Source organism: Pelophylax lessonae (assembly GCF_965119305.1).
Source record: "Pelophylax lessonae genome assembly, chromosome: 4".
In the NCBI taxonomy this organism is placed as follows: Eukaryota; Metazoa; Chordata; class Amphibia; order Anura; family Ranidae; genus Pelophylax; species Pelophylax lessonae.
In genome coordinates, this window is record NC_138771.1 from 214,771,384 (window position 1) to 214,790,134 (window position 18,751).

General features: G+C 49.5%; 1 protein-coding gene across 1 annotated transcript in view; it reads right to left on the reverse strand.

Annotated features, from left to right (window-relative positions):
• PLXNB2 (plexin B2) overlaps nucleotides 1–18,751 on the reverse strand; it is a 560,635-nt gene that overhangs the window by 36,854 nt on the left and 505,030 nt on the right. The window contains exon 30 of the mRNA XM_082254716.1: nucleotides 16,669–16,753. Within this exon, the coding sequence (XP_082110842.1) occupies nucleotides 16,669–16,753 (85 nt within the window). The remainder of the gene's footprint in view (nucleotides 1–16,668; nucleotides 16,754–18,751) is intronic.

Genomic DNA, 18,751 nt, shown 5'->3' on the forward strand with positions numbered 1-18,751 from the left:
TGGCCGCATTCATCTTTCCCTCGATTGCAACCAGTTGTCCTGTCCCTGCAGCTGAAAAACACCCCCACAGCATGATGCTGCCACCACCATGCTTCACTGTTGGGACTGTATTGGACAGGTGATGAGCAGTGCCTGGTTTTCTCCACACATACCGCTTAGAATTAAGGCCAAAAAGTTCTATTTTGGTCTCATCAGACCAGAGAATCTTATTTCTCACCATCTTGGAGTCCTTCAGGTGTTTTTTTAGCAAACTCCATGCGGGCTTTCATGTGTCTTACACTGAGGAGAGGCTTCCGTCGGGCCACTCTGCCATAAAGCCCCGACTGGTGGAGGGCTGCAGTGATGGTTGACTTTCTACAACTTTCTCCCATCTCCTGACTGCATCTCTGGAGCTCAGCCACAGTGATCTTTGGGTTCTTCTTTACCTCTCTCACCAAGGCTCTTCTCCCCCGATAGTTCAGTTTGGCCGGACGGCCAGCTCTAGGAAGGGTTCTGGTCTACCTAAACGTCTTCCATTTGAGGATTATGGAGGCCACTGTGCTCTTAGGAACCTTAAGTGCAGCAGAAATCTTTTTGTAACCTTGGCCAGATCTGTGCCTTGCCACAATTCTGTCTCTGAGCTCTTCAGGCAGTTCCTTTGACCTCATGATTCTCATTTGCTCTGACATGCATTGTGATCTGGAAGGTCTTATATAGACAGGTGTGTGGCTTTCCTAATCAAGTCCAATCAGTATAATCAAACACAGCTGGACTCAAATGAAGGTGTAGAACAATCTCAAGGATGATCAGAAGAAATGGAAAGCACCTGAGTTAAATATATGAGTGTCACAGCAAAGGGTCTGAATACTTAGGACCATGTGATATTTCAGTTTTTCTTTTTTAATAAATCTGCAACAATGTCAACAATTCTGTGTTTTTCTGTCAGTATGGGGTGCTATGTGTACATTCATGAGGAAGAAGAATGAACTTAAATGATTTTAGCAAATGGCTGCAATATAACAAAGAGTGAAAAATTTAAGGGGGTCTGAATACTTTCCGTACCCACTGTATATATATATATATATATATATATATATACATATATACATACATACACAGTTTTTTTCTACATCTTCACCAATATCTTATACCCGATTAGCAGCGCATAGGCATTTTATCTACATTACCAACAAAGTATTTCGGAAATAAAAAAAAAAAACAGTTAGCGTTTCAATATTTTTTCACGGTGTCATTCCATTTTATTACACAAATTATTTTCTGAACTTATTTGTTTTGGTATCTTTGCATGTATGGATTTTGCATGGGTTTTTACCTGCTGTATATTCCATATGTCAATATTAAACCAGTTGCCTACCATCTCCCAGAGTTTTACTGCGGCAAGGTGGCTCGGGTGTGTGAACCGACGTAACTGTACGTCGGTTGACCGCGGGGGCAGGGGGCACGCGCGCTGAGACCAAAGGGTAACGCCACAAATAGAAAGTGCTCCTCTGCCATTAGAATGCGGAGGAATCGCTGATGTCCCTCGAATATGGGGATGTGCAGATACGCATCTTTGATATTGATGGAGGCTAGAGAATCCCCCTGATTCAAGGACGCCACTCTAAACTTCTGCAACCGCACAAAGCAGTTCAGAGCCTTGAGATCGGATTGGACGCACATTGCCCTCCTTTCTGGGCACCGTGAACAGTTTTGAATAGAAACCTTGAGAGCCTTCCTGAGGGGGAGATCATACACAGCCTCCCAGAGGTCTTTCAAACGCTCTGGAGACAGGTAAAGATTTGATTGAGAAAACCTGTCCCCCCGGCCGGGACCAAAATTTTATCTTGTACCCGGAACAAATCAGTTTGCGAACCCATTTGTCTTGAACGAAGGATGTCCAGGATTCCTGAAAGAAGCCTAGACGTCCCCCCCACCCCAGAAACGGGAGAGGGCACACTTTCATGTTGAAGAGGACTTGTCCCCGGAACCGGGCTGACTGGCCTTAGGCTTGCCCCAGTGCTTAGTTCTTAGTCCCTCCAGAAGCTCTGATCGGCTTACCTTTTTCTTGTGCCCCGGAAGCACGAAAAAACCGCCTATAAGTGGTAAAGGAAGATCCCCGCTTAGCACGGGGTGTTTTTACTTTTGGAGGAGAAGAAGAAGAGTACTCTCCCTGCCAGTCAGACCCTTGATCAACTCATCCAGTAAGTCGCCAAACAAACGCTCTCCCAGAATAGGAAGATCTGTCAGGGCTTTCTTGGACGACTGGTCAGCTCTTCAACCAAACCATGCGCCGAAGGGCAATCCCCACAGCCGAAAATCTGGCCACAAGGGGAGCCGCATCACACAGGAACACCAGGGCCTGAGTCATCTGGTCCAAAAGTTCCATCAGCTCCGGGGGGGGGGGGGGGGGGGGGAGGGGGGGACTATGACAGGGTCCAAGTCCCCTTTCAGAAACTTAATCCATTCCATAACCGTCTGTGATACCAAAACAGACACAAAAACTGAATTTTTGTAAAATCTTACCGTAAAATTCCTTTCTCTGAGTCCTCTGACAGTCGCCGCCCACTCATTCAGTCTTCACCAATGGGTATTGACCTCTTATCCATAGGAGCAAGCTAGGCATAAGACTTGTTAAAAACAAAGTAATTTACATAGACACACCTATGGGGGCTGTCCCACTGGTCCAATACCCCCCTGCTATCAGCCATCCCTACTCAGTTTGGTAGCAAGCAGTTAAAAGTCCAAAGAACCCCAATAGAGGGGCGGGGGGCAGCGACTGTCAGAGGACACAGAGAAAGGAATTTTACGGTATGATTTTACAAAAATTCAGTTTTCTCTTACGTCCTCTGACAGTCGCCACCCACTCATTCAGTCTTCACCAATGGGATGTCCCAAAGCAGTGTATACATGAGGGGTGGGAAATGTAACCGTCACAAAGGCAACGCAGCACCCACGTCAGAGAAAGGAACCTTACGTGAACAGAAAGGTATCCTCTGGGCAACAGAAAAAGCTCAACTGCAGCAACAACCCAGGAAAGCAAATAAACAAGGGGGAAAACAACCCCAAGAGCCAGGGACCTGCCAAACCAGGGCCCCCTTAAGGCATTGCCGCACACACAACTTTGCGGCCAAAGGAGGCATCTGCCGATGCCAGAACATCAAGTTTGTAGAATTTTGAAAAGGTGTGCACTGACGAACAAGTCGCAGCCTTGCACACCTGGGCCACCGAAGCCTAATGTCGGAAGGCCCAGGACGCACTCACCGCTCTGGTAGAGTGCGCCATGACAGGGAAGGGTGGTACCCTTTCCTTAATCTAATAGGCCTGTACAATCGTCTGATCCATTTTGAAATGGTTGCCGCAGACGCAGCCATACCCTTCCGAGGTCCCTCAGGAAGGACAAAAAGAGAATCCAACTTCCGAAAGGATTCAGTGGACGACAGGTAAACAGTGATCGCCCTGACAACATCCAAGGAATGTAAGGCAAACTCCTTAGGATGTTTAGGATTCGCACAAAGCGAAGGCAAAACAATGTCCTCATTAAGGTGAAAATCAGAAACCACCTTTGGAAGGAAGGACTGGTTGGGTCGCAAGACCACCTTATCCCTATGAACCACCAGGTAAGGGGAGCGGCAAGACAAAGCCGCCAACTCCGACACTCTGCGTGCAGAGGTGATCGCCACTAGAAAAGCATCCTTTTTTGACAGCAGAGGCAAAGAAATTTCCCTTATGTTTTCAAAGGGAGGACGTTGCAAAACGGACAGAATCAAGTTCAAGTCCCAAGGAGGTAGAGGCGCCCTCCGAGGAGGGGCCTAGTGATGCACACCTTGAATAAAGGTGCGAATCAAAGAGTTAGACGCCAAGGGGAGCTGGAAAAGGATGGCCAGTGCAGACAACTGGCCCTTAATCGTGGTCAACTCCAGGCGCTGGTCCACACCAGTTTGTAGGAAGGCCAAAACCCTCGCCACAGAGTAGGAACGAGGAGGTAAGCCTCTGGATTCACACCAGGCAAAATAAGCCTTCCAAGTACGGTAATAGATCTTACCGGACGAGGCTTTAGTAGCCTTGAGCAAAGTAGAAATGACCTCAGATGAGAGACCCCTGTCTCTCAGGACCTGGCTTTCAACAGCCATGCCGTTAAAGCCAGCGACTGTAAAGCAGAATGGAAGATCGGTCCCTGAGACAGTAGATCCTCTCGTAACGGTAGCCGCCATGGAGGCTCGACGGCCAGTTGAATGATGTCCGCGTACCAGGACCGGCGTGGCCAGTCCGGGGCCACCAGAATCACCAACTTCGGTTCCGAGACCAACCTGCGCAGGAACCTGGACAACAACTGAATCGGGGGAAAGGCATAGATCAGACGATACCACCAGCGCATCCGAGGCGCCTGCCAGAGGATCACGCGTTCTTGCCACGAACCTTCCCACCTTGTTGTTTAGCCGGGACGCGAACAGATCCACATCCGGGGATTCCCATTTCGCACACAGCATTTGAAATACCTCTGGGTGCAGGGACCATTCCCCCTGGTCCAGGGTCTGGCGGCTCAGATAATCGGCCTGCCAGTTCTCCACACCCGGAATGTGAACTGCTGAAATCGCCGAGACGTGAGTCTCGGCCCAAGACAGAATACTGGTCACCTCCTGGGCCGCCCGGGCACTCCTGGTGCCCCCTTGGTGATTGATGTAAGCCACCGCAGTGGCATTGTCTGTTTGCACCCGTACAGGGCGGCCTTGAAGACGATCCAACCAATGGAGCAGGCACAGCCTGATCGCTCTCAATTCCAAGATGTTTATCGGTAGGGAGAATTCCTCCACCGACCAAGTGCCCTGGGCAGACAGGTTGCCCAGAACGACACCCCAGCCCGACAGGCTGGCATCCGTGGTAATCACCGTCTACAGCAACGGCCGGAAGGATTTTCTCTCTGCTACAGCCGGAGACTGGAGCCACCAAAGAAGATCCACTCTAGTTTGGCGACTCAGAGACACCCTCAGGTCCAAGGACTGAGGAAGCCTGTCCCATCTGGCCAGTATCTCCGCCTGGAGAGACCGCGTGTGAAAATGTGCAAACGGTATCGCCTCGAAGGCCGACACCATCAACCCCAGGGACCGCATACAGGTCCAGAGTGACGAGGACTCGTTGTCCCTGAGGGACCTGACCTTGTCCTGCAGGTTCTGGACTCAAGGAGGCCACCACCAAGCGGAGTGATTCCATGCGGAATTTCTGAACGCGCACAAAGCGGTTGAGAGCTTTCAAGTCCAGAATCGGACGCACCTTGCCCTCCTTTCTGGGCACAGTGAACAGATTTGAGTAAAAACCCCGAAATCTGTCCCGATGTGGCACCGGGACGATAACCCCCTGGGCGATGAAGATCTTGCAACCGATCTGGGGTCAAATGAAGATTTGAGGGTCACGAAAGGAATTTGAATGATCAAATGATTTCCTGAACCCACATGTCCGGAATACGGCGCAGCCAAGGTTCGAGAAAAACGCGCAGACGTCTCCCCACCCCTGGAACGGGTGAGGGCGCCCCTTCAGGCAGTGGCGGACTGGGCTGCGCACCAGCCTGGGCGGCTTTTGGCTTGCCCGCCCAGGGCTTTCTCTGGCCACCCTGGCCCTTGAACTGTTTCCCCTTGTCCTGTGCCTTGAAGGCACGAAAGGACCCCTGATTTGGTTTAAAGGAAGGGCCTTGCTTACCGCGGAAGAACTTACCCCTAGGATTCTGGGGCATCAGAGTGCTCTTGCCCCCAGTGACTCCTTTAACCAATTCGTCCAGGGATTCCCCAAAAAGACGAACCCCCGCATAAGGGATGTCAGACACCATCTTCCTGGAAGTCTGGTCAGCCGACAAGCTCTTTAACCAAATCAAGCGACGGTTAAGTACCGCGACACAAGACAGGCGTGCTGCTAATGGGGCCTCATCCAAGGCCGCGTCACACAGATACATAACCGCTTGATGAATCTGGTCCACCATCTCCAAGGTAGTAGGGGGGGCAGAATCAGCCATGAGGGTGCGCTTAAGCACCCTGGTCCAATCTGCCACCGCTTGAGACACCATGATGGAGGCAAAAATAGGTTTCAGCATGGAACCCGCCACCATATAGGCATGGCGGGCAAGGGATTCCAGCCTCCTATCCGTAGGGTCCCTAAACACCGGAGAATCCTCGGTGGGTACCAGAGTCGCCCTGTTCAATCTGGACACAGTATGATCCACTTTAGGGGCCACAGACCAGCGCAAATCCGTAGGAGACGCAAAGGGGTAACGGAATTGAAACCGTTTTGGCACCACAAAATTGCGCTTCAAATTGCGCCATTGTTCATTCACAGTTTCGTGAAACTCAGCGGGGCAAGGAAACACCTGCGCCGCCTTTCGGGATCTGCGGGTACCAAAAGAGGACCGATTGCCCGGAGGATTGGGCTCATCCTCTAAATGTAGTGTATCTTTTACAGCAGTAATCAGTGCAGCCATAGCTGCGCGTTCTTCGGCCGTCCCAGGGGGGGAATCATCCCCCTCCTCATCCTCCGCCTCCCCTTCAGACTGGGAAGAACGAGACCCTTCAAGGGGCACACTATCCACGGCAACCATGTCAGAATCGGAATCAGAAGAATGAGAAAGCCTAGGCCTTTTTCTAGTATCCCGTTCAGCCATCAATAGATCCACTTTGGACGCTAAAGTCGCAAGTGCAACAGTCAGAGCAGAAGATCCAGAGCAGCCTGAATCATCCAAAGCTGGGGGGAATTTGCTGTCCTGGGACTCCATAAGAAAAATTTTTTTTTTTTTTTTCAAGGTACTGGCCCTTTAAGCGCATGGCGATCCCACCGCAGTACACCGCTATGAAGGACTATGCTAATAGACCCCGCAAGCAGGAATAAGCTGGCAGCCAGAGGTATTCCCCACAAAAAACAGCAAAGACAGACCCCACAAGTGTTACCACGCTCCTGACGATCTCCTCTGCATGAAAAAAGGAAGTGATGTCATCGCATGAGGCTGAACTAGGATTTTAGGCTAAGGGAAAAGGGTTGCCCATAGAAAGCAATGGGAGGCTCCGGGAAAATGGCCGCCAACATATGCACAGAAGAAACACAGTGCCACACACAAGATGGCACCGGAAGGCACCAAAATACACTACATACATTGCTGCAGAAGTGCCCATAGTGAAGCCAAGCAGCTGCCCACACCTAAAATGGCGGACCCGCGGTTTTTAACCCCACAGCGGCCGCTGCACATGTCTGCACCCCAACACACACAAAATAGTGGCACTCAGGAGAGGGACCCCCCACAACCCCCCCACATAGCGTCCCAGACGCGGTAGAGCCCCCGCAGGGACCGGGAGTAAGGGAGCCCCGAAAGCACAGACATGAGGGGATACTACAGCCACATCAGACTGACATCCCCAGACAGAGGCCCCACACTGAATGTAATTACCGTACCCAATGGTGTGGGCGCCTCTCATCAAACGGGAAGCCTCCCACCCCAGGCGGTGGGGGTGCCGTCAGCCAAAAATGTAGGACGCTAGCAACGCACGGAACTGCGGTTGAGACGTCCAAGCGCGGGCTTTCATCCCTGAGGACAGGGACAGGTTGTTTGCGAGGCCAGGGCGTACGCATAGCCTGCTAAATGCTCAATGGCGGGCTGGGATTCCATAAGGCCCTCTGTCCTGGAGCACCAGGATGACCAACCTGACTCCCAGCTCTGCAACGCAGTCGTCATCCGAAGATCCGACTAACTAAATGCTGACAAATAAACAGCTAGTAGTGCAAAGAAAACACATTTGCAGAAAATAAAACCATAAAACAGAAGAAAGGCTGAGGCCGTAGCCCCAGCACAGGGAAGCCTATCTTACTCCTAACTAGGCAGAAGACAAACTGAGTTGGGATGGCTGATAGGGGGGTATTGGACCAGTGGGACAGCCCCCATAGGTGTGTCTATGTAAATTACTTTGTTTTTAACAAGTCTTATGCCTAGCTTAAGGTCAATACCCATTGGTGAAGACTGAATGAGTGGGCGGCGACTGTCAGAGGACGTAAGAGAAAAACAGTTTTAGAATAGAACCCGCCAACACGTGAAGATGGCGGGATAGGAACTCCACCCGTCTGTCCACCGGATCCGTAAAAACCAGGGAATCCTTCACAGGCACAATAGTAGATTTGTTCAACCTGGAGACCAGGTGGTCAACCTTAGGCGGCACCATCCAATGATTGGAAACCGTCTCAACAAAAGGATACCGGCGTTTAAAGCCTATGATCAGAACGAATATCATGAAAAGTCTCTGGACAAGGGAAACCTTGCCCGACTTTTGGGTCTTGCGGGAGCCAAAAGACACCTGCGTCCCTCCTGGCATGGGCTCGTCTGCCAATTTTAAAGTTTCCCTTACTGAAGCAATCAGGGCTTCCACCAGAGTGCGTTCCCGTGCTGCAGCTGAAGACAGGTCCTCGTCCCCATCTGATTGCGAGGACAGCAACCCCTCGAGTAGAGGGGCGTACGTGGCGACCATATCAGCCTCTGATCAGAGGACCCCACCAAAGATTGAGAAGGCAGCGGTCGTTTAGGCTTTCCAAAGCTGCTGAAATCACGGCCAGCGACCGCGATCTGGACGGTCCGGGTGTCGCACTGAGCGGGTCTGAGGGTGAATTTACAGCCTGGGACTTCATAATCAATGCAACAGAAAAACGTAGTACTGTCACTTTAAGAAACGCCAATCGCAGTTCCCACCGCCGATCGCAGTAGTCTTCGGAGTCCCCCTTAAATATACACTGACAGAGTGTGCAGGGATATGTCCACAAAGACCCCAGTTCTGTACTACCTCCAGAGAAAAACCTCCTGAATCGGACTGTGCAGCAGGACGAAGAATCACAGGAAGTGACCTTGGCTTGGATGTGAAAGGTCACATTGCCTGTGTAGCTCAATAGGACTACACAAAAATGGATGCCAATACAATTAAATAGGAAGCACAGGGAAAATGGCTGCCCCTTACAAGTCAATGGGTAAAAATTATACATTGCCCACACTTAAGATGGCAGTGCCCACTGCGTGCCATGCGGCCAGGGACCCCAAAAATGAAGGCCCTAAGGATCTACAACCTGACCCAGCAAGAAACAAGGTATGATTGCCACCCCCCCTCAGGACGCCAGGCGCCCCAGTTACATAGCCCCCTGTGGGGATGGGAGAGGGAGACAGGGCACAGGGCTGGGTACCTGACAGGCCAGGGGGATCTTTTAGGAAGTCCAGGTTCTATTATCCCCAGGAGAGAGCCCACATCCCCCCCCCCCCAAGACCACCAAGGGGGGTCACATTTACGCACCATGCCATGGACCGGGTGGGCTCCGCTCCGGGCAGACTGCCTTCCACCTGAAGGGTACGCTGCAACTCAGGGCGTTGCAGGTCGTTGCGTCCCAGCGAGACATCCGCTCGCAGGCTCATCCACAGCCGGAAAGGGGCATCGTCGTGGCGAGGCCTAGTGCGGGACTATACCTGCTCACGCTCGTAGGCCAGGCTGGGGAGACCTTAAGGATCTAGATTATCCAGTACGAAACCCCAGCCGGCATTGCTTTCAGATCACCATGAGGATCCCCCTGAACACTAGCTAGCAAAGTGAGTAAAGAGAAATAAAAACAAAATATGCTGAAAAAAAAAAAAAACTAAGACCGAAGTCCCAGCAGGAAACCTAGGTCCTACTCCTCCTCTAGGCAGCAACAAACTGGTTTGCTGGAGCAGAGGGTGTGTGGGTTATGCCTGTGGGGACAGCCCTATGGGTGTGGAGATTTAATTTTTTTCATGCCTAGAACTACTTCTGTAGTGGGCAGCATAAGCCAATGGCTAATGAAGATGGAGGCTGCGTCTGTCAATGGACGATAAAGAATTTTTTTTTTTTCTTCTTTCAAAACTTTGTGACAAAAAGCGAGATCTGCAAAATACTCAACATGCCTCTCAGCAAACAGATTAGGGCAGGGCTTGAAAAATTTGCCTGAAATCTAGGAGCAGCTAAAAAGGTTAGGAGCCAGTTTTTTTTCACGCATGCCGAATGGCTGGGTTCTGTTGGACCGGCTGCCATACACACGGGCCCAATGGCGGCCAGTTTTAGCAAACTGGCTGATGTTGCCCAACATTCGACCCATGTGTACTTTGTTTACTTCTTCTGAGAGATATTAAAGGAACACTCCAACCACCATGATCACTTCAATGATTTCAAGTGGTCATGGTGGTAGGAGTCAGAAACACTGCACATGCTGGTATATTTACAATTATGTGCTGTGGGCTAGTTGCACCCCTAGCAGATGTGACTTACTGCTGGCGGGTACTGCTGGTGGTTCCTGCTTGCAGGGAGAGTGTGAGGACTGGAGGAAGCATGCAGAGCCGATACTTCCTGTATCTCTCCTCTCACAGGCGGAGTGCATTTGATATTACTCCGCCTGTGACAGGACAGAGCCGGAACTATACAGGAAGCATCGGCTCCGTTCTGTCACAGCTGCCAGACCCCATTCTGTCTCCAGACATCCCAAGTCTCCTGCGAGTTGTGGGAGTCTCCCGCATGCGGGCGCGGCACTTGCGGGTGTCAGGGAAGTGAGGGTTTACCTCAAAATTTTTCTTTTGGGGTGGTGGTGGAGGGTTGTGCTATCTTGGCATTTCATGGCCTCCGAAACTGTGATAGGTAGTGAGGAGTGAAATCAACAATTTACGCCCTTAGAAAGCCTGGATGCAGTGATTGGTTTTCGGGGTCCTGTATGCAGATAACCTGAAAGTCTCACACATGGGATATCTCCATACTCAGGAGAAGCAGCAGAATGCATTTTGGGGTGTAATTCCTCGACTCAGCGCCTTGAGGTCCAGGATTGGATGCACTTTGCCTTCCTTCCTGGGAACTGTAAAAAGGTTTGAGTAAAAACCCTGAAAACGTTCCGAAGTCAGAACAGTTAAAAATCACCCCTTGACGTAACAGGTCTTGTACCGCCCCAAACAGACCCTGTAAGCGGTCCGGGGACAGGTGCAAGTTGGAAGTAAAGAACCTTGCCGAGGGACAAGAGTGAAATTCGATCTTGTAGCCGGACCGAATGACTGTGGACCCACTTGTCTTGCACCAAGGCAGTCCACGGGTCCGGAAACTAGCGAAGACGCCCCCCCATCCCCGATACGGGTGAGGGCGCACCTTCATGCTGATGGAGGCTTGTCTGCGAGTCTCGAGAAGCCCGCTCTGGGCTTACCAGATCAGGTTTATTTGGATCCTCCAGAGGAGGCCCTGAAAGACTTTAAGTCCTTGTCAGTAGACCCTGAGGGACGAAAAAAAACTTATTACGAGCTGAAAAGGAAGGCTCACATCTATGACGAGGTTTCTAGCCCTTATTCGCCTGCGGAAGAAAGGTACTTTTCCCCACCTGTGAGACCTTTTATGATGTCATCCAGGGTAGCTCCAAACAGGCAATCTTAAAATGGAAGATCAGTCAAGGCCTTTTTAGAAGTCTGGTCCGCAGACCAGCATTTGAGCCAAAAGACACACCGAAGGACCACTGCCAAAACAGAGAGCTGACCCACTAAGGGAGTGCCATCCAAAGAGGCATTACAGATAAACTGCAGCCCCTGGACCAGCTGGTTCACTAGCTCAGCAAAGCTAGGGGGAGCTGTCCAGGTCACGGTGTAAAAGCTTAGCCCACTCGGTCAGAGATTGCGACACCAGGGCAATGGTGAATACCAGCCTCAGTGCTGAACCAGCCAGAGTGTTCATTTCGCAGGCCACAGCATTCCTCCTTCCTGTCAGCTGGATCCTTAAAGGCCGGGAACTCTTCAACTGGATTCATGGTTGCCTTGTTCAATCTGGAAGTCGGAGGGTCCACCACCGGTGGAACAGTCCATTTCTTAAGTAGGGACTCCTCATAGGGGTAACGCCTAGTAAAGCGCTTAGGGACCCTACGCTTTGGTTGTCTACACTCTTTAGCGACTATTCTGTCAAAATAGGTGGGGAAAGGAAACACCTTTGCAGCTGTGGATGGCTTGTGAGTGCCAAAGGGAACCTGCGCCTCCATCGCAGCTGCATCCTTTATCTTCAAGGTCTCATGCACAGTAAGTTACATAGTTACATAGTTAGTGAGGTTGAAAAAAGACATCAGTCCATCCAGTTCAACCTATGATGTGTGTGTGTGTTTGCTTTTAACCGTACATTGTATACCCCTGTATGTTGTGGTCTTTAAGGTGTCCATCTAATAGTTTTTTGAAACTATCAATGCTCCCTGCTGATACGACTGCTTGTGGAAGAGAATTCCACATCCTTACCGCTCTTACAGTGAAGAACCCCTTACGCACTTTAAAGGTTAAACCACCTTTCCTCAAGTTTTAGCGAGTGGCCACGTGTCTTATTGTATCTCCTTTTTCTGAATAGTTTGTTCCTTATGCTTGGGTCGCCAGTACAGTATTTGTACATTGATATCATATCCCCCCTCAATCGTCTCTTCTCCAGAGAGAATAGGTTCAGTGCTTGTAGTCTACATACAATCAAATACAATCAGTGCTTCCACCAGCACCTTTTCGTGTGTGGTTGCAGACGTGGAGGAATCATCCTCACTATCAGAGGATTCCAGACATGTGGTTGCAGACCCAGCAGGGTGACCCATGTCCAAATCAGATTCAGGATCTGATGAGACAGATGAGGCAGGGGGCACTTTTTGCTAGCCCGTCGCCTGAAGACCACCTCCACCTGGGACAAAAAGGACTCCAGGAACGCCGTCAGTGCATCGATGGATGGTTGGGACCCGGCGGGCCCCGTAGCTTTAGAGAGGGGGGATCAGGTAGGGAGATGTGCTCCAAAGACTCCATGAGTAACCAGGAGGAGAGGGAGAGAACTAAAAGTGTAAAACACTGCAAGGGACAACCCCCACCATGCTGGAAGCACCACCCGGGTCGCCAGGCACAAGCTCCAAGCGTTCCTCAGCAGAGGGAGAGAACCCCACCAAACTCACCACCCAGCAGAAACAGGCACCTGCAGCCACCAGAATAATCTGCACTCCATGTGTGGCGATCAGGAAGTGAAAAGATCCAGGTGTCAGCACCAGGAGAGGAGGATGGGCTCCCACTGCCAAAATCGTTACCCACAGGGCTCCACTGTCATTGCTGCCGCTATTTTCAATGTCAAACCAACGCAAAATGGCCGCCGGACTACACAAACATGACCGCTGTGTATAGAAACACACAGGCTACAACAAAATGGCAGCCCTACGAGGCTTACAGGGACCCAGGAGGGAATCCAGGTCTCAAGGACAGACCCAGGCAGGACGGGGGGCCTTGGCAGGAGCCCCCACCACGTAAACCCCACCCTCCCACAGTTGATCGTCAAGTCGCCGGCAGCGCACCCCCTGGCCACCATCGCCAGCATAGCGCCGTGCCCCCACCTCAGAAGGTGGATCATACCACCCAAACATATGTGGAGGCCGGGGGGGGGGGTAGGATGGGGGACAGATGACAGGGGGGGCTTGACGGGAAGGAGGGAACCCGGGGGTCGGACCGTCCCAAGGAGGGGCCCATTTCCACCCCAAAACCTCCAGGGTGAGGGGGGGGGGGACAGCTGCTCACCATACCAGGAACCAGGCGATCCAGACAGAATCTCCTCTCCATCGAAATTGGGGGGGGGGAGGGGTTTGGCCAGGAGGAACGCTGTGACTCGGGCTGAGACCAGGTTGTATGTGACCTAGCGAGGTGTTAAACTCTCAGGCCAGCCCCCGTCTAACGGGGCTAGGTCGCGGCCAACCTAGGGCAGAGCAGAGGTCTGCGTGCTCTCGCTGGCCAGACTAGGGTGAACACTGGATCTAGATTATCTGGCCCGTCGCCCAGTCCGGCAGTTGATTGTAGATCTCACAGGAAAATACCAGGAGAAACAATTCTATCTGTTAACATTCTACGTGGAGGTGAGCTAGATAGTGGGAGATCTGCAGATGTGGTGTACCTGGATTTTGCTAAGGCGTTTGATACAGTTCTCCACAAACGCTTAATTTATAAAATAAGGTCTGCAGGCATCGACCACAAGGTTTGCTCTTGGATACAAAACTGGCTAAAAGGGCGTGTCCAAAGGGTGGTAATCACGCATACTGGGACGGTAAGTGGGGTCCCCCAAGGCTCAGTCCTGGGACCAATATTGTTCAATTTATTCATAAATCACATTGAGGATGGGATTCATTAGCTCAATCTCAGTTTTTGAAGATGACATAAAATTGAGTAGGGCAATAACTTCTCATCGTGAGGCAGAAATCTTACAGAAGGACCTGAACAAAATAACAGAGTGGGCAACTACATGGCAAATGAGGTTTAATGTGGAGAAGTGTAAGGTATTGCACTTGGGGACTAAAAACAAACGCCCAATACACTTTGGGGGAATCAAAAATGGAGAAAGATCTGCGAGTCTTAGTGGAAGATAGACTTGACAATAGCATGCAATGTCAAGCTGCAGCTGCCAAAGGCCGGCAGAATATTAGCATGCATAAGGAAGGGGATGTATTCCAGAGATAAAACTATAATCCTACCACTTTATAAAACACTGGTCCGACCACATCTGGAGTATTCTGTCCAGTTCTGGTCGCTAGTCCTCAGAAGGGATGTGAAGGAGCTGGAGAGAGTCCAGAGAAGAGCAACTAAACTGATTAGGGGACTGGAGGACCTTAATTATGAAGAGCGCTTACAAGCGCTTGATTTATTCTCCCTGGAAAGGAGACGTCTAAGAGGGGACATGATAGCGATTTACAAGTACCTCAACGGTGATATCAGCATAGAAAAAAAACTGTTCTGTCGCAATGAATGCATGAGGGCACAAGGCCATACAATGCGATTAGAGGAGAAGAGATTTAACCTTCGGCTACGCAGGGGGTTTTTTACAGTAAGGGCAACAAGATTGTGCAATTCTCTACCACAAGTTGTAGTAACTGCGGGGAGTATGGCTACTTTTAAAAGACTGTTGGACGTACATCTCAAGGATCAAAACATTCAGGGGTATGTGAAATAATTACGTCCACACACACCTTCACAGGTTGAACTGGATGGACTATCGTCTTTATTCAACCTCAACTACTACCAATATGTAACTAAAAGAAAAAAATGCCAGGACCAGAGATCCCAGCAAGGAACTAGGTACTTACTCCTGACTAGACAGAAACAAAAATTATTATAGCAGAGAGGGGGAGTATACCCCCTGGGACTGCCCATGGGTGTAGCCAGACTTTTTTCTGCCTACTGTGTCCTACTCCTGTAGGGGGCAGTATGACCCAACAGTTATGAAGACCTGAAGCTGTGTCCGTCAATGAACGAAAGAGAATTTTTTTTTTCTCAAAATTTTTGGTCTTTTTCCATTTATATCTAAAAAAAAATAAAGACCGCAGAGGTTATATCAAATACCACCAAAATAAAGCTCTTTTTGTGGGGGAAAAAAAGGACAAATTTTGTTTGGGTACAGCACTGCATTACTGTGCAATTACCACTTAAAGTCCAAATTGCAAAAAATGGCCTGGTCATTAACCAATTCAATACAGTGCACTTTCACCCCCCTCCTGCCCAGGCCAATTTTCAGCTTTCAGCCCTGTCACACTTTGAATGACAATTGAGCAATCATGCTACACTGTACCCATATGAAAGTTTTTTCATTTTTTTCACACAGAGCTTTCTTTTGGCGGTATTTATTCACAGCTGGGTTTTTTATTTTTTACAAAAAAAAAAGAAGACAGAAAATTTTGAAAAAAAAAACAAAAGTTTTTTCTTACTTTCTGTGAGTAAATTTTGAAAATAAATAATTTTTCTCCTTCACTGATGTGCGCTGATAGGCTGCACTGATGAGGTGGCACTTATGGGCACTGATGAGGTGGCACTTATAAGGTGGTACTTATGGGCACTGATGAGGAGGTACTAATATGCCGCACTGATAGTTGCCACTGATGGGCAGCACAGATGAGCAGGCACTGATGGGTACTGACTGGCAGCACTATGGGCACTGATTTTCACTTTTCTGTAGTCAGGGCACTGATGATCAGTGCCCTGATTACCTGTCCTAGTCTCCCCCCTTTGAGGAGGAGCCACTGAACGGCTCTCCCCGCCACACACACTGACAGTGTGAGGGGAGGAGAGCCAATAAACGGCACTTCCTCATTTACATGTGACCGGCTGTGACTAGACACAGCCAATCACATGGGTAAAGTGCCATGTCATTGGCTCTTTACCAAGATGGGGGTCGCGCCATGTCCTAGCAACACGGCGCGGCCACGATCGCTGCACTGAGCGCCCCTGTGGGCGCACGAGAGAGGCCGTTCTGGTGTGCCGTCATATGACGGCGTCCCCGAGCAATAGCTGCACCGCTCCGCCCTTAAACCTTCTGGTCCTTAAGTGGTTAAACATGTTCAGCACACCTCCCTAGACACAACTACACAGCCAGTTTAGATCCACAGGCTGGGATTCCATATATAAACTAAATTCAGTAGGGCATACTAATAATTTACGACACTGCAAAATTAAGCACTAAACACAACTGCATGATTTAACAACAGAATTGGAAGCAAATATGTTAGAAATATTTGAAAGAATAATTCTCTGTGATATATAATATATGACTAAATTAAATATACTGGTTCCTTCAAATGATTCCTATTGATTAGAGGGATTTGCTAAACGGAATACAATAATATACACAAATCAACATTTAAAATCTTAAACATTAATGTGAACCAAAATATCCTTACTTTCTCCTGGAAGGTCTTGATGATTCTCTTCTTGTTGCTGAGAAATTCCAATCCTTGATAAAATAAGTGTGGCGTTATCCCGAACCTGCAAACAGCCATGTATTGTAAATATAAATAGCTGTGACATTTATGAAAGCACTTTAAAAGTATGGGGTTTGCAGTTATTGACCATTTATACTTACCTAGGTGGATCAAGTATTGGGCCTGATGCTGCATCTGTCCCCTGGCGCCTCTGCACTGCTCCCCGAGCAGAGAGCTGCTGTCAGTCAACAGCTCTCTGCTCTGCCGTCTCCTCACTCATTGGAGCACTGAGCTGCGGAGGGGCGAGGAGCGGCCGGCTCAGGCTCTCAGCCGCTCGCTGGGAGGCTGAGGGGGGTGTCGATCCTGGCACCTGGCAGATCCCTACTCCGTGGTTGTGATGATGCACTGCCTGGACTGACATCTGTGACGTCAGCAGAGAGCTGACTTCAGACTGCTCTCTGCTGAGAAAGGGTCACAGGAGTGCAGAACGAACTGCACTCCTGTGATCCATGGGAGATGTACAGCCAAACAAGCTTTGGCTGTATATCGCCTTTAATGATTCCTACTATATAATAAAGCACATATATCCTTACTACAAGTGACAGCAGGAACCTGATATGTAATTGAGTGTTCAGATATGGTTTATTTTTATTGCTGTAAACAGACAGAAAACAGAAGTCTGCATTATCTGGCATAAGTCGCCCTCAAAAACAAGGTGTACATTTAAAGTCAACTGCAAGGAAAACACTGCAATCTTTCATTTCACAGCAGGATGTCAGGTGAAATTATTATAAAATGTAATGTGAAATAAATGTGTGTGTGTATGCATATATATATATATATATATATATATATATATATATTAGACTGGATCCTTGTACTGCTGCTCCCTACCCCCTTTCTAATACAAACTCAGGTACCTAAACTGCTTGCAAAAATAAATTCAGTGATGCACAAATTATGTTGATTACATCTGCCTGGAGTTTAAAGTGATTGTAAAGTCTTGTGTTTTTTTTTTTTTTTTTTAAATAACAAACCTTTTTATACTTACCTCCTCTGTACAGTTTTGCAAAGAGCAGCCCGGATCCTCCTCTTCCTGGATCCCTCTTCGCTGCTCCTGGCCCCTCCCTACTGTTGAGTGCCCCCACAGCAAGCAGCTTGCTATGGGGGCACCCGAGCTGAGCTGCAGCTCCGTGTATCCATTCAGATATGGAGCTGCCGTTCGACCCCGTCCCCCTCTCCTGATTGGCTGACTGACAGCCAATGGGGCTGCTGTGTCTCAGCCGCCACTCGGGAGAGAGGAGTCGTGGATGGCCAAGGGACTCGTGGACATTGCTGGATAGAGAGGGGGCTCAGGTAAGTATTATGGGGGCTAAGGGTGGCTGCTACACAGAAGACGTTTTATCTTAATGTATAGAATGCATTAAGAAAAAAAACCTTCTGCCTTTACAACTCCTTTAACTTTAGAAAAATGTAGCTAACTGGGTACAAACAGCCCAACCCTGCCCTGCATTTCATCGCCCAATGTAATATGTGGAAAAGGATCAAGTCGTTTTAGGCCCCGTTCACACTGGGGCGATCCGACTTGCCAGGGCGACCTCATAGGTCGCGGCGCGCTGCTCGCACCGCGACCTCGGAGCGGCCGGCACGGACTTCATAACATTGAAGTCTATGCAGGTCGCTCCGGGTCGCCCCAAAGAAGCTCCGGACCCTTTTTCTAAGTCAGAGCGACTTGTGTCGCTCCTATTAGAACGGGTCCACAGCTTCTCTATGGCAGGCGACCTGTCAGGCGACCAGGTCGCCTGACAGGTCGCCCCAGTGTGAACGGGGGCTTAGACTTCTCTAGGTGGCAATAGCAAGTGCTTTTCACTGCCAGAAGCACTTGTTACATTGTACAGATATTTCCCAGCTTGTTCGACAAATCGCTACTCTTTGCAGCACATGCATACACTTGTTACTGAAATGTTATCTAGCAGTAAACCATGTAAACGTTCCCTGTTTCAAAACGATTACAATAACTGGATAAATACCATCTCCAGTCCAAAATCTTAGGTTAACAGCA